Here is a 12,984-nt window from a genome sequence, read left to right as displayed (position 1 = left end):
AAATACCCGGCAGTATTCATAAAAATGTATACAATGAGCGCCATCTAGTTGTTTTGTTTGTTATCACTAGAAATTAGAGTAGCTTGACTCGTCGCGACATCTGGTGTACCATTGGGTACTAAATACCCAACTACGCTTTCTTGTATTGCTATTAGCAGTCCTCTTGGTCCATGATCAATTAGTAGCAGTAGAACTCCTTGTGAAAGAATTCGCCCAGGATAGTACTGTCACCTTACATACTTCCAGCTATCCGATCGGGAGAGGCAATCAAAATCAAGCTGCTGGTACTGCATCTGCCGCTCTTACACTGATAGGCTTTCCTAAGTGTGTGGGTGGGACTATACCTCGACAACTCCTTACAGTGCTTTAAAAAATATATGTAAGGAAAATGAGTACCTACTTACAATGTTCCATATGCGTTACGAAATGTAAAAATAAATCTAGATAAATCTTTAAGTTGTTAAATACCAACCCTGATTTATATAATTATCGCGTTGACCCATTGTGTACTTTTACCGCAAAATGTTAAGGCTGGCAACTTTTGATTATTATGTTTACTACCGCATTTTCGTGAAGTCTGCATTATAATAAGTAGCTACTTATTTTTATTGTGAATTAAACGGGTTTCCCACGTGATTGTGACGATAGTGCGAAGACTGTTTCTTATAAAAGCTATAATGCGCGACGGCTTATTTTCACGAATGTTCGGTTGCGCGAAGGTTTGAAAGCTCGATTGTTCATTTACCCGAATGACGATACCACGAAGGCAAGATTGCGAAAGCTGGAATTCGCGGATGGTTAATCCTACGACGGTTCAGTTGCTTCACGGAAGTCTAAGTTAAAAGTATTAAAAGTATTTTAATTGAAAAGTCATATTAGAAAATTGTAGACTACGTGTTAGATAAAGATGTAGGGAAAGACAATGTGAGTCTAGATTCCACACAAATATGATTCAAAATGTATTTATAGCATTTAAGTTTATTTGAAAAGAGCAACCCCTAGAGTATCTTGCTCGTTCTTCTCAGGGAAGTCAGCGTAGTGAACGAGCAGTAGCTTAAAAATTGACGTTTTCAAGTGTAAAAATTTTACCTATGGAATAAATGATTATTTGGGTTTGACTTTGGGATGTCAATAGCCTAGAATCATTTCCCCTTCATTTGCTTACGAACGTCCACTACGTCCATGACTTTATTTATTTATTATTGGTAGGAACACCCGAAAATAACAGGGTTAATTTCAAAATACTAACAACATTGCAGGGCTGTATTACCAAAATCATGAACAACAACTATTGTTCCATGACTTTTTTCAAAACACCATAAATTTACCAAAAATAAACAGTTTTTGTTTTACTATCTGCCGCTTTTTATTTTGTATTTTAAGGGTGCTGGTGAAATTACAGGCACAAAGGACCTGTGATCTTATGTCTCATGGTGACGAGCGCAGTGGCAGTGCCCCTAAGATCTTTGCGATTTAAAGCTCTGAATGGCACTGCAACTGTTATGAATAGGCGTGTCGCATACTGAATTAAGAGCAACTACCACCAAGTGGCGACCTGCGGTGGCCCGTGTGGAAGTCCTTAAACCGCTTTCGCACTCAAGTAGGACGCTGCAGAGACACGATGTGTAAATGGGGTTTCAAAGATAGTAGTCAATTCCAATGTAACTGCGGTGCCCCAACACAGTCCATGCAACACTTACTGTTGTGCCCCTTGTATCCTAACACCTGTACGAGGGAAGATCTCTACGCGGCCACGGACAGCGCAGTCAAAGTAGCAACGTACTATTTAGGGTCAATATAATCCTAAAACAAAAGAACTATCGACACGATTAGTAGAAGTAGAAGCTTACTGAATGTGTTTTTCAAATATAAATGGGATTACTACTGTGGTACTGCCTTTCTAACAAAAAAAGAATCATCAAAATAGGTCCACAATTGTCGGAGTATACGTGTAACACATTAAAAAAAATCACCTCTCACGCTAATTGTTGTAAGTCAAAATACCATTGTTTGCTTTTTAACTTAAATGTAATTTTTTTTTAATGTATATTATAGGTTCCATATTTGAAAATAAACATCAGACTGAGTGATTTCTTTACTTTTAAATATGGAACTTACAATATACATAAAAATGGATATATTTAATTAAATTTGTAAAGTTACCTAACTGGGTGACGAAATAGTTTAATAGATGGCGTTACGGCTTAAAAGTCGTTGAAAACCAAATACAAAGATCCGACAACCAAGCACATAGAAAAATTCGTGAGGTCCACTGGGGCGTTCGAAATTCGCTGGCCGGATCGAAGGAATTTTTTCTAAGTGTTCTATCTTTGTATTAATAATTAAGATATATGTAAGTTAAAAAGCAAAAAATGATATTTTGACTTACAACAACTACGTGGGGGATATCGAAATACAGCTCGCATTGAGAACTACCTCCTTTTTTGAAGTCGAAGTTAAAAATTATTAATATCGTAGCTCAGATCTTTGTGATTCCTTGGTTTCTAACCAATAACACTGATTACCAAGTTCTACTATTGTACTTACTACATTTTTTCTTCTCAGATCTCCCACCTCGACATGCACCCAGAGCTTCAAGCGCCCATCAATCCAGCGGAGCGAGCGGGGCGCATGCTCAACTAAAGCGGCTTGTGGCGAGAGTGGTAGAGGAGGCCGCATCGCTGCCTGCGCTTGCAAGATACGCGGCTGAGCCTACCACACCGAGTATCGAGTCTTCAACTTATGAGGATTTGCTCGCAACTGCCATATTGAACAAGGTCAGATACGCTTTAGTTACAATGCCTTGCACACACAATAGCGGACTTTACACAGCAATCGTTCGCGATTGAGTGTGTGTTCGGAAAGCCGTTGGAAGGAAATGGGAAAAACCACACAATTGCGCTCAACAGTCGCGCACCCCAACACGCGCCAGTTTCGCCAGTTTCACGCGGTCTATCCTGCGCTATTAGCCTTTAGACGGACGCTCTTTTCGTTGTAAGTATGTTAGCTTAAAAAAATTCAAACAGGTAATCGCGCACGATTTCGCGTGCAGGCCTTCCTGCGCGCAATCCTGTACGATCCACGCGCGACTGAGTGACTGTGTAACGGGGGCTATTGGCACATTGTGAATTGAGACAAACGCCAATCGCTTGTTGAAAACGACAGCCACTACAAAACTTTCGCCTTTTCAAATCTAGACTTAATTACAGATAATTTAATGACGATTTACCTAAAGATTACTTTTATAATATCGATATTAATAAATCTACCTCAAGTACAGAATGGATATTATACTAACTTCCTTAATTAAGTCAAATGTCTTTTAAATGTCACTTGAATGAACATTATGTGAGAATTGTCAATTCCGGTTATTAATAAACGTTCATTCAGCACTTAAGCTACGTCTTTTTTTAATGATGGGACGAAAAAGTCACAAGTCTGGTGGTTAACGACACAGCTTCTCATAATAGTAACCCTCTCTACCGACCCTTAGGGTATACAAGCAGGGCACTATAACCTGTGCGTGCATAGGAACATTATATATCACTTGACTTCATCCGGTTCTTCGAGAGCCTAGTGCCTCGGGTGAGCCGCCCCGGGTGCACGTACACTACCCTCTCTATTTTCCGATAGGTGCCGGAGTTGTAGGCACGCTCACTTCCCGTTGCGCATTACATAACTGGCGGTTGCCACCGCTAAGCCATCGACTCTGAGTCCACTACCAAATCTCCTCATTGGTGGTGGAGCTGTAAGGCACGCTCACATCCCGACGCCGAAAAACGACGTCTCTCCAGTTCCCAATAACCTAACGGCTGGAGGGACCGGAGGATATCTAGCTTATCCTCTACTAGCTCTCCGGGCTAGTGCCTGGGATGCCAGTCGCAGTGTCCTGCGACAATGTCCGGACATAACCTCCAACTTACGCGACTCACGTGGCCCGCGTGTCTCCTCGCTTCAGGCCCTCAACTATACGCGCTAGCTGCTCACGAGACAGACACCCCGGCCACACCCAACCGGGACAGACAAACGTGTCCGTCTCTGCAGCTAACCACAAACCCCTGCGACTAAGTCCGGATCCACCGGGGCAAAGGCGTATCACTGGCGGAGGGCTTGGCCCGGATGCCCGCTGTACCCTGGTCTTGCCATTGAGCCCATAGTCTCTCCTGAAAACCCTATCTCTCGGGTCATTAGATAAGGACAAGCTTCTCATAACAGTGATATTATAAAAAAACAGTAATCATTTTAATGCAGGAGAGCTTCTTGTGAAAGAATTCGTCCAGGGAAGTACTGCCACAAGCAGTAATGTGAGCAATTACTGTGTTTCGGTTTTGAAGAGTAAGAGTGCTCGTGAAATTACGCGCAGGCACATGGGATTTGTCGGCTTATGCCTCAGGGTGACAGGCGAAATGGCAGTGTCACTCAGATCTTTCCGATTTAAAACTTTGAGTGGCACTGCGACTGCTATTGACAGGTGTGTCGCTTAACACCAGGCGCAGTCACTGGGTATCATAAAAAAACAGTTGCAGTGCCAGAGGTTTAAATCACAAAGTCACCATGAGACATTATGATAAGTCGTATATGTCTGTAATTTCATCAGCACCCTTCAAAACCGGAACGCAGTAATGCTCACATTATAACTTGGAGGTGCAGATAGTTATGGTGGGATTACTTACCCTGGCTCTTTCACAAGGAGCTCTACGGTTAAATATTGTCTATTAAAACCATTGACTTACAAATAAATGGACGACGGGTCTAATACAAAAACCACGAAAAAATGTCCCAAGTCAACCTATTCGAAATTTAAATTGTAATGTCATCGCAGTATCGCGCTGTCAGTCGAACAAATGAAGACTAAAGCGGAGTGTCGCGCTCTGTATACGATTTTAGCGCCTTACAAGTGCGGACACTTTTTAGCGCGGACCCGACGTCCATATAATTGTAAGTCAATGATTAAAACACATAAATAATTTATTACGAGAATATTCGTAAAATATTATTTTTATTTTTATTCAAAAAAAATAATTAAATTTAAAACTGTTTATTACAAATATTAACAACAAGTTACAGTACATTCAAGGTAGAATCTTAAAATTAAAGATTATTTATCCTTTTCTAGTGAGTTGCGTTAATATGTAAAGTACAACAATTAAATCAATTACCAGTTTGTGTAAGCCTCCTCTGATATTGAACTTTCATATAAAATCTTTTTAATTTGTTTTTGACTTGTACAGGATTTTTATCTGTTATTCCATTTATAAGATTTTTGGTTCACACATCCAAACTCTTTTACCATAATTATTGTTATATTTAGGTATATCACACATAGGTAGATGTGATAGTGTACGTAATGAATTCGGTCTAATTTTAACCTTTAACGACTTTATTTTTCCACAATTTTCGGTTATGATTGCTAATTTAACTTTATCAAAGACATTCATTACGTTACAGTACTGAAATAGTTGGTCATAATTATCTTTAAATTTATATCTAATTCTAGGAGGTACAATGGTCTTAAGCAATCTTATTTGAAGGCTATAAATATACAGTAGGAATGTTTTGTACGTACGACCATAGCTCGAAATACAACAATTAATTATAGAGTCAGCCAGTGCCAAATATAACATTCTCAATGTATTTATATGGTACTTTTTGTTTGAGTATACATAACTTGGAAAGTACCGCCCTAAGCTTATTACATACATGTTCAACATGTGGGCCCCAGTTAAATTTATGGTAAATTTTTAATCCGAGATACATATGTTCCTTTACCAATTCTAATGGTTAAATTCGTCCCGTTGCTTTATAACATAAAAAAAAAGATTTATCATACTAATTACTAAAGTTAATTTACGTGAAGAGAGGTTACCAATTAACATTATCCAGACTGATTATGTGAATTTCGCTACTAATTGGCTAGTCGACGATGGGAACTCTAAAGATAATTTTGATTATAAATGTGTAGGTATTCACTATAATCAAGTCAGTGACATTTTGTAAATGGATCATTAAGAATCATTATTTAGTAATGATTCATTTTACTACAACATGGGTAATGACATCAATGTCATGGACTGGTATCAGATTCTTCTACCAGATGAAATAATTTTTGATTCGAGTTCTCAGGTTTTGGCGATTGTAACACATAGGAAATAACACATAGTATATTTGTTTTTTCCAACAAACCAACGTTACGTCAAAGAACGTGATAATATAGCTGATGTCAAACAATTCTGTAGCCTGTGAGCATGTCATGAATAAACCTACACATTCAATTAAGTTTGACAAATCCCAGGTCCTTACAAAAGAGGTCCGTTATCTACCCAGGATGCTGCAAGAGGCCATTGAAATTAAGAAACATCCTAATTTCAACAGGGAAGATGATTTCTCCGTACCACCAGTTTGGGATTCAGTATTTCCTCTCATGAAAAATTTCAAAGAGACATAAGACTGCAGTATTAATTTGTATATTTTAATTTCTTCTAATTTTCATTATTAATTAATAATAAATTTAATTTAATATAAGATCTGCAACAAACACATAGAAAAATTCGAAAGGTCAATGTTTCGTTCTGTGGCTTAGTTGGCATAGCGTCTGGCACGGTTTCCTGGAAGACGCTGGTTCGAATCAGTGCACGATCTTTGTATTAAAATTATAACAAACTAACGGAGTAATTTCACAAAAAATAATAGAATATCATGATGGTAAAACATCCAGAGATCCTGACATTCAATAAACTTAACTTTGTTTTTAATATAACATCAAGTGACGGGACGAAGAAGTGGCCCACCTGATGGTAAGTGATACGCCTGTCCATAACAAACGCAGTGGCAATCAGGACTTTAAATCGCAAAGATCTGAGGGGCACTACCACTACGCCCGTCACCCTGAGACATAAGTTGACAAGTCCCATGTGCCTATAATTTCACCAGCACCTTACCCTTCAAAACCGGAACACAGTAATGCCGACATTACTGCTTGGCGGCAGACGAACTCTTTCACAAGGAGCTCTACTGCAACTACAATTACTTGAGTTAAATAAATATTTATTTCATAAAATAATACCTATATTGTTGATGGAAGTGTGAATGAATAACACTCCTTAATTCTCGCTTTGAAATTCGTAAAAGATTTATTCGTAAGATAATAGAATTTCAAAAGCCATAAGAACTCTCTGACCACTTTCATTGTATTTAAGAAAATAAATCAATAAGTCTTGGTTTTCGAACCTTGCTTCTAACAATATTGTGCAGTCGAAATTAAAAGAAGTATAAAGGGAGGTAGTTTTACTGTTTTTATTTATCTTTGACCGATGTAACCACAAAATGGCCCACGTATGTTTACAGTAATTTGTTACATTATTCCATTGTTCCTCCTAAATTGCACACTTGTTATTAGTTATTATTTTACGAAGGTGCCCATTTACCTGCACGAAACGTATGTTCAAATTGTTCCGGAGGAGCATTTAAAAGCAATTCCAATTGTAATTATTTATAATTAACTACCTAGTACTAAACACCTACTCATTTAGATTACTGCTGTTAAATTTATTTTGACGGATCGGTTAAGTACAATACCTTGTTCTCACTACAAAACTCCACCGATTCTTTTTTTTTATGATACCAAGTCATAAGCAGCACGCCTATTCATAACAATTGCAGTGATATTCAGAGCTTTGATTCGCAAAGATCTTATGGGTACTGCCACTGCGCCCGTCACCCTGAGACTTCAGTTGACAAGTCCCATGTGCCTGTAATTTCACCAGCACCCTTCAGAACTGGAACACAGTGATGCTGACATTACTGCTTCGCGGCAGAAATAGGTAAGATGGCAGCACTTCCCTGGACTAACTCTTTCATAGGAGCTCTACACTGCTATTGGTCTAAAGTATTTTTCGTTTTTCGCGGTAAGATTTTCAGCTACTGCCAAGGTTCTTTTTTACTTTTATCTGTAAAACCTTAGAATAATAACGCATAGAATGATAGTTTCATATCAATCGAACTGTCACAAGTGAGGCAAAAATCAAATTCATGTAGGCTAGTTTTAGTAGTAGGTTAATTTTCGGTTTTAGTGAATATTTATATAAAAATACAAGTCGAAACGCGTTACTTTCTTGTGGAATGTGATGTTAGTATCTATTTTATGTTTGTCTGACGTATTTTTACACTCATTTACCGCACATTTCGTCATTTTTAGCTAAAATTCTTGGTCTGTTCGCGGTGCAAGTTGACCTTGAGCACTGAAGGCCCGCCCGCTCGTGTAGGCCCATTGGGCGCGCTTCAATTTGCCTCACTTAGCGTGTGCGGACTAGGTTTCTATGCGTTATTATTCTAAGTGTAAAACAGGAAAACTTTATAATATGAAATGGTAATTTGGAAACGGGATCAGGAAGAGAGAGAAAAAAAGGAATCAGGCAAGGAAATATGAGATATAAACAAGAATTAGTATATACTTAATATACAACGGCAGTAAAATTTTCCATCCTTCGGGAGAAACTAATTCTAAGCATACTGCCAGATCTTAGATACTTAAACAAGTATTAAAGTTTTATAATATTTTCTAAAATAAATCTAGATAAAGAAGTGCATTTATAAGAGTATTTTTTTTTTAATTTATCGCGCATTATTTGGATATGTAAAGGTTCTTTAAAGGTCCATACAGCCTTTTCGTATATTGGTGTTTTTCTTGTTTTGGTGGAATCCTAGTTCATTCCATATTATAATATAGATACATACTTGAGACCTGAATGAAAGACGCCTTATTCTTTTGGCTTTTTTATAATTTTTAATCCTCCCGGGTAACATTGGATTATTTGTATTTTAAAGACAGCCATCATTGTGGGACCTGTTAAGAGTCTGAAACAATTGGTTTGTTTAAAATAGCAAAATACGCGATTTTAGACCTGAAAAACAAGTTTGGTTTAAAAAAACAAATACACGCGATACAAAGTTTTTTTTTAAAGTAAAAAATATAGTGAATGACAGAGTTAAAAACAATAATAATTAAATTTGTATTGAATTGATATTCAATTATTTTTTGTGAAATTATTCCACTAGTTTGTTATAATTATTAACTAATACAAAGATCGAATACTTAGAAAAAATTCGTGAGGTCCGCTGGTTCGTTCCGTGGCTTAGTTGGCATAGCATCTGGCACGGTTTGCTAGAAGACGTCGTTTCGAATCCGGCCGGATCGAAGGAATTTTTTCTTTATCTTTATATTAGTAATTACAAGAATGAAACTATTTTTCCGGATTTAAATCGCGTATATTTGTTTTTTCAAACAAACCGACGTTTCGGGCCCTTTACTGGTCACACAGTCACACAGTCAACCGTGACCATGGGACCTGTAAAGGGCCCGAAACGTCGGTTTGTTTGAAAAAACAAATATACGCGATTTAAATCCGGAAAAATAGTTTCATTTCCTATGTGTAACAATCGCGAAAACCTAAGAACTCGATAATTACAAGAATACTAATTTTCATCCAAAGCCTTACACGTTTTTTTCTGAAAACTCAAAACAAATGCTAGCCCGAGCGACAGTCCTTTGACATGAAAAAAATGATCTAAATCGTGACAATGCAAAATTTTGATCCGAAAAAATGGTTTAATTTCCTATGTGTAACATTCGCGAAACCTCGATATGAAAAATGCTCTCGATGGCCAGCATTATATTCTTATTACAATTCCAATTTCAAGTTTCATATCCAATTTGAAGTTCTTTATTCTTTTTCGCGTAAAAACGTACGTTACAAATCTGTTTATATAAGTTTCCCGACTACAATACAGTCAGTCATCTACCAAATTGCTTATTATGCTACCTACAATGCTCGTATCTGCACTTATAATCTATAACCGGAGTTAGATTATAAGATTCTAAGTTATAAGATCCGGACATAGAATAATAAGGACTTATCGCGCTCGCTACAGGAATTATTTACTATCTCTATCTTGAATTACCAATGCTATTTATTAAAATAAACTGAAAACCAATTAAAATATAGGGATAATGTAAAAAATGTTGGTAACTTATGTATGGTATTTGATTTTAATTGTGTTTTATTTATTTTAACATGGTAATTAGTGTATTTTCTAAATAAACGACGGCATTTTTCTTAAAATGACGCAATTTTACAAATGTCAAACTCGTCTCTTTGCTCGACGCAGATTGATTACAAGATCAAGTCAACAATCGGTTTTAGAATCTTCACTAAGCGGACGCTAGTAACACATCTGCCTTTTTTTAACCGACTTCAAAAAAGAAGGTTCTCAATTGGACTGTATGTATTTTTTTGCTACTTTTTGTTACGCGATAACTCCGGCAACACACAAAATTTGTGAACCAATTTCAATGATACTTTTGTTGTTGGAAAGAGGATACATCAGAGGTAGTCCCATTTAAAGTTGAAGAAAATATTCCACCTCTAATGGTCGTATTCCAGAACTTTACTGAATGCTCAAGTCAGGACTTGAGTATCAGGACTTGTGTTGCCAGTGCAGTCCTGTCTTGAGCATTGAATAGAGTTCTAGAATACGACCCTTAGTGTGGCAAACTGAGGATGAATGACTTTTGAGGTCGGTTTTTTTTAGTACCCTGTATTGAGATTATAATAATTGTATATTATTATGTATTTATTGAGCATTGGCTATAGAGCCTCTAGCTTAAACAGAGAAGAAATAATTAAGACACACAAAATGTAAAAATGTGTAAATTGAAAATGTAACGAATGTAAAAACTATAACTACTAAAACCCGCCATTTTCTTTTTACATTGCGCAATACTATATTATTAGATACGGCGGTTTTTTTTAATTTTCGTATCTACAGTAAAATGTGCAGCCTATATTGTTATCCAAGTAATTCAATTATGATACCAATCTTTCAATAAATTAATATTAAATTAATTTGTTGATATGTAACGCTTGTTTACATAGTTAACCTTTCAACGAAGCCCTATCTTCCGTAGTGGCGATCTATAATTAAGGGCTGCCACTGACTTTAAAACTACTTTTAAAATCAGCTTGAAAGAAAAATAAAGAAAATTACATTTAAGAAGCCATTTAATAATTAATTCACCAAAGAGATACATTGTGATCAGAAATCCGGAAGTTTTATTTTATAGCTTTTAAGTAGCCTTTTTGGGCGCTAACACTGAAATTTTTTCGCAAATTTATATTTATTATTTATTTATTGAGCATTAGATAAATAGCTATCGGCTTAAAATGGTAACAATTAATTAAGAAAACCAAAACTTTTTTTTGTGTAAAAACTGAAAGTACAAAAACCCGCCATGATTTGTTATTAATATTTTAATAAAAATAACGTTTTAAAGATATAATTTCCAATCCAAATTTTTCAATTAGATTACAAATAGAAATTTAAAAGTATTTTTGACGCTAAACAATCCGACATTGTTTTCATTTAATTTAATATATTCATATTTAGTAACACTTTTAATAATGGTTTTTGTAATTGGAACATTTTAAAGTCAAAAGCTATAGATGAAAATATGAATAGCTCACATTAATAGATTTAACTTTAATATCGGATACGGATCCGCCTGTCATTGTTATCGATGCATAGGTAAAATTGAGTCATTTCACAACATTCGATACCCACCTTGCGTTCGCAGCGATAATACAGTTATTTATCATTGATAAAAGTTCCTTCAGACATAAAACAACAGATAGCCGGATCGCATAAAATGGTGAGATTTTTTTTGTTTAATTTTTAATTAGGGCATTAGAGACGCTATCTTACGCGTGAGCAGTTTACGCGCGGGAAAATCTCAAATCAAATTTATTTTTTTTTAAACTCCACTAATAATTTTATAAGCAACTGGTGCGCCTTATTGTGCCTTGTTTTTGACTTGAATCTTTTTAGTAATTTTACATTCTTTTATTATTTTTACGCTATTTGCCTACCAACTTGTGATATAAGGATCTGATGTAGTGTAATTCATAATGATAACATTTTACGCAGTACTATTTGTGGTATTTTTGTATGTTGCTGCGGTTCTTCTTGTGGTAAGTTGTAATAGCATAATTATTATTTAAATTTAACTATGCATACCTACGTACCACAGATCAAACAATTACTAATAATGTTCAAGATTTTTATAAAATATAATAATGTGAATGCTTTACTTAGAGTCTAGTCTTATCTTTGGTAAGGACAAACTCATCGAGATACAATCACACACACCTTGATAAACCAAAGACTAAATGTTAAGACGTAAAAAATGCGCATTTATATATTATATAAAATAATTGTAACTTTTTATTAAAAAAACCGACAAGTTTGTGGTATTACATTTGCCAAATTTTATTGAAATCGGTTACCGGATAATGAGCGAAACCGGATTCATCCCCTAGTTTGCAACCCTTAAAGGTGGAACATTTTCTTCAAATTTAAATGATACCAATACTGAGATACTTTCTTTCCAACAAAAAGAATCGTCAAAATCGTCAAAATACTCTGGCATTTTTGCAATTGCGTACACAAAAAAACAGTCGAATTGATCAGATGAAAGTCTTAAAAATATTACAAACTACATGAAACAAACTTTGTGACATTTTTATGACCCTTCTATTCGCAGAATCTTTGAACCTATCACCTGATAAGTTGACATTTTGCACATGTGGCCTTATTAAGGGTGCTATTAAAATAATAATTCATTTACACATCTTAAAAACCCGGACTGTTCTTGTCGTAACATGTATAGAACTGAAACTTAACAACAAATTTCATTAGACCGTCAGCAACGGTATGGTGAAGGCGCTGGTTTGAATCCAGTCGGATCTTAAGATTTTTTATGATACTAAATTATGGGACGACCAATTCGTGCTCCTAATGGTAAGCGATTTTTTTTTGTGTTCCACTTTGTATTAATAAATATTAAAGAGTCTACTACCTCAGCTCAAATTAAATTGTTTCCCGTACAAATACGGTTCATTTTGCATGCGTCGAGATGATTTTTTTACAAAC

The 12,984-nt window shown here is 35.8% G+C and overlaps 1 protein-coding gene across 6 annotated transcripts in view; it reads left to right on the top strand.

The window, feature by feature from the left end:
- The window catches only part of LOC113230412, a 190,767-nt gene that overhangs the window by 163,652 nt on the left and 14,131 nt on the right, over window positions 1-12,984 (top strand). For all 6 annotated transcript variants that reach the window (XR_003310488.1, XM_026464329.1, XM_026464328.1 and 3 more), the window contains one exon: window positions 2,566-2,777. Coding sequence is in view for 5 of the 6 variants with exons in the window: in XM_026464329.1 (XP_026320114.1) it covers window positions 2,566-2,777 (212 nt within the window). In the remaining variant the exon portion in view is untranslated. The remainder of the gene's footprint in view (window positions 1-2,565; window positions 2,778-12,984) is intronic.

This window comes from Hyposmocoma kahamanoa, unplaced genomic scaffold (genome assembly GCF_003589595.1).
Source record: "Hyposmocoma kahamanoa isolate Upper Pololo Valley unplaced genomic scaffold, ASM358959v1 63, whole genome shotgun sequence".
Taxonomy (NCBI): domain Eukaryota; kingdom Metazoa; phylum Arthropoda; class Insecta; order Lepidoptera; family Cosmopterigidae; genus Hyposmocoma; species Hyposmocoma kahamanoa.
This window is presented reverse-complemented; position numbering and strand designations above follow the sequence as displayed.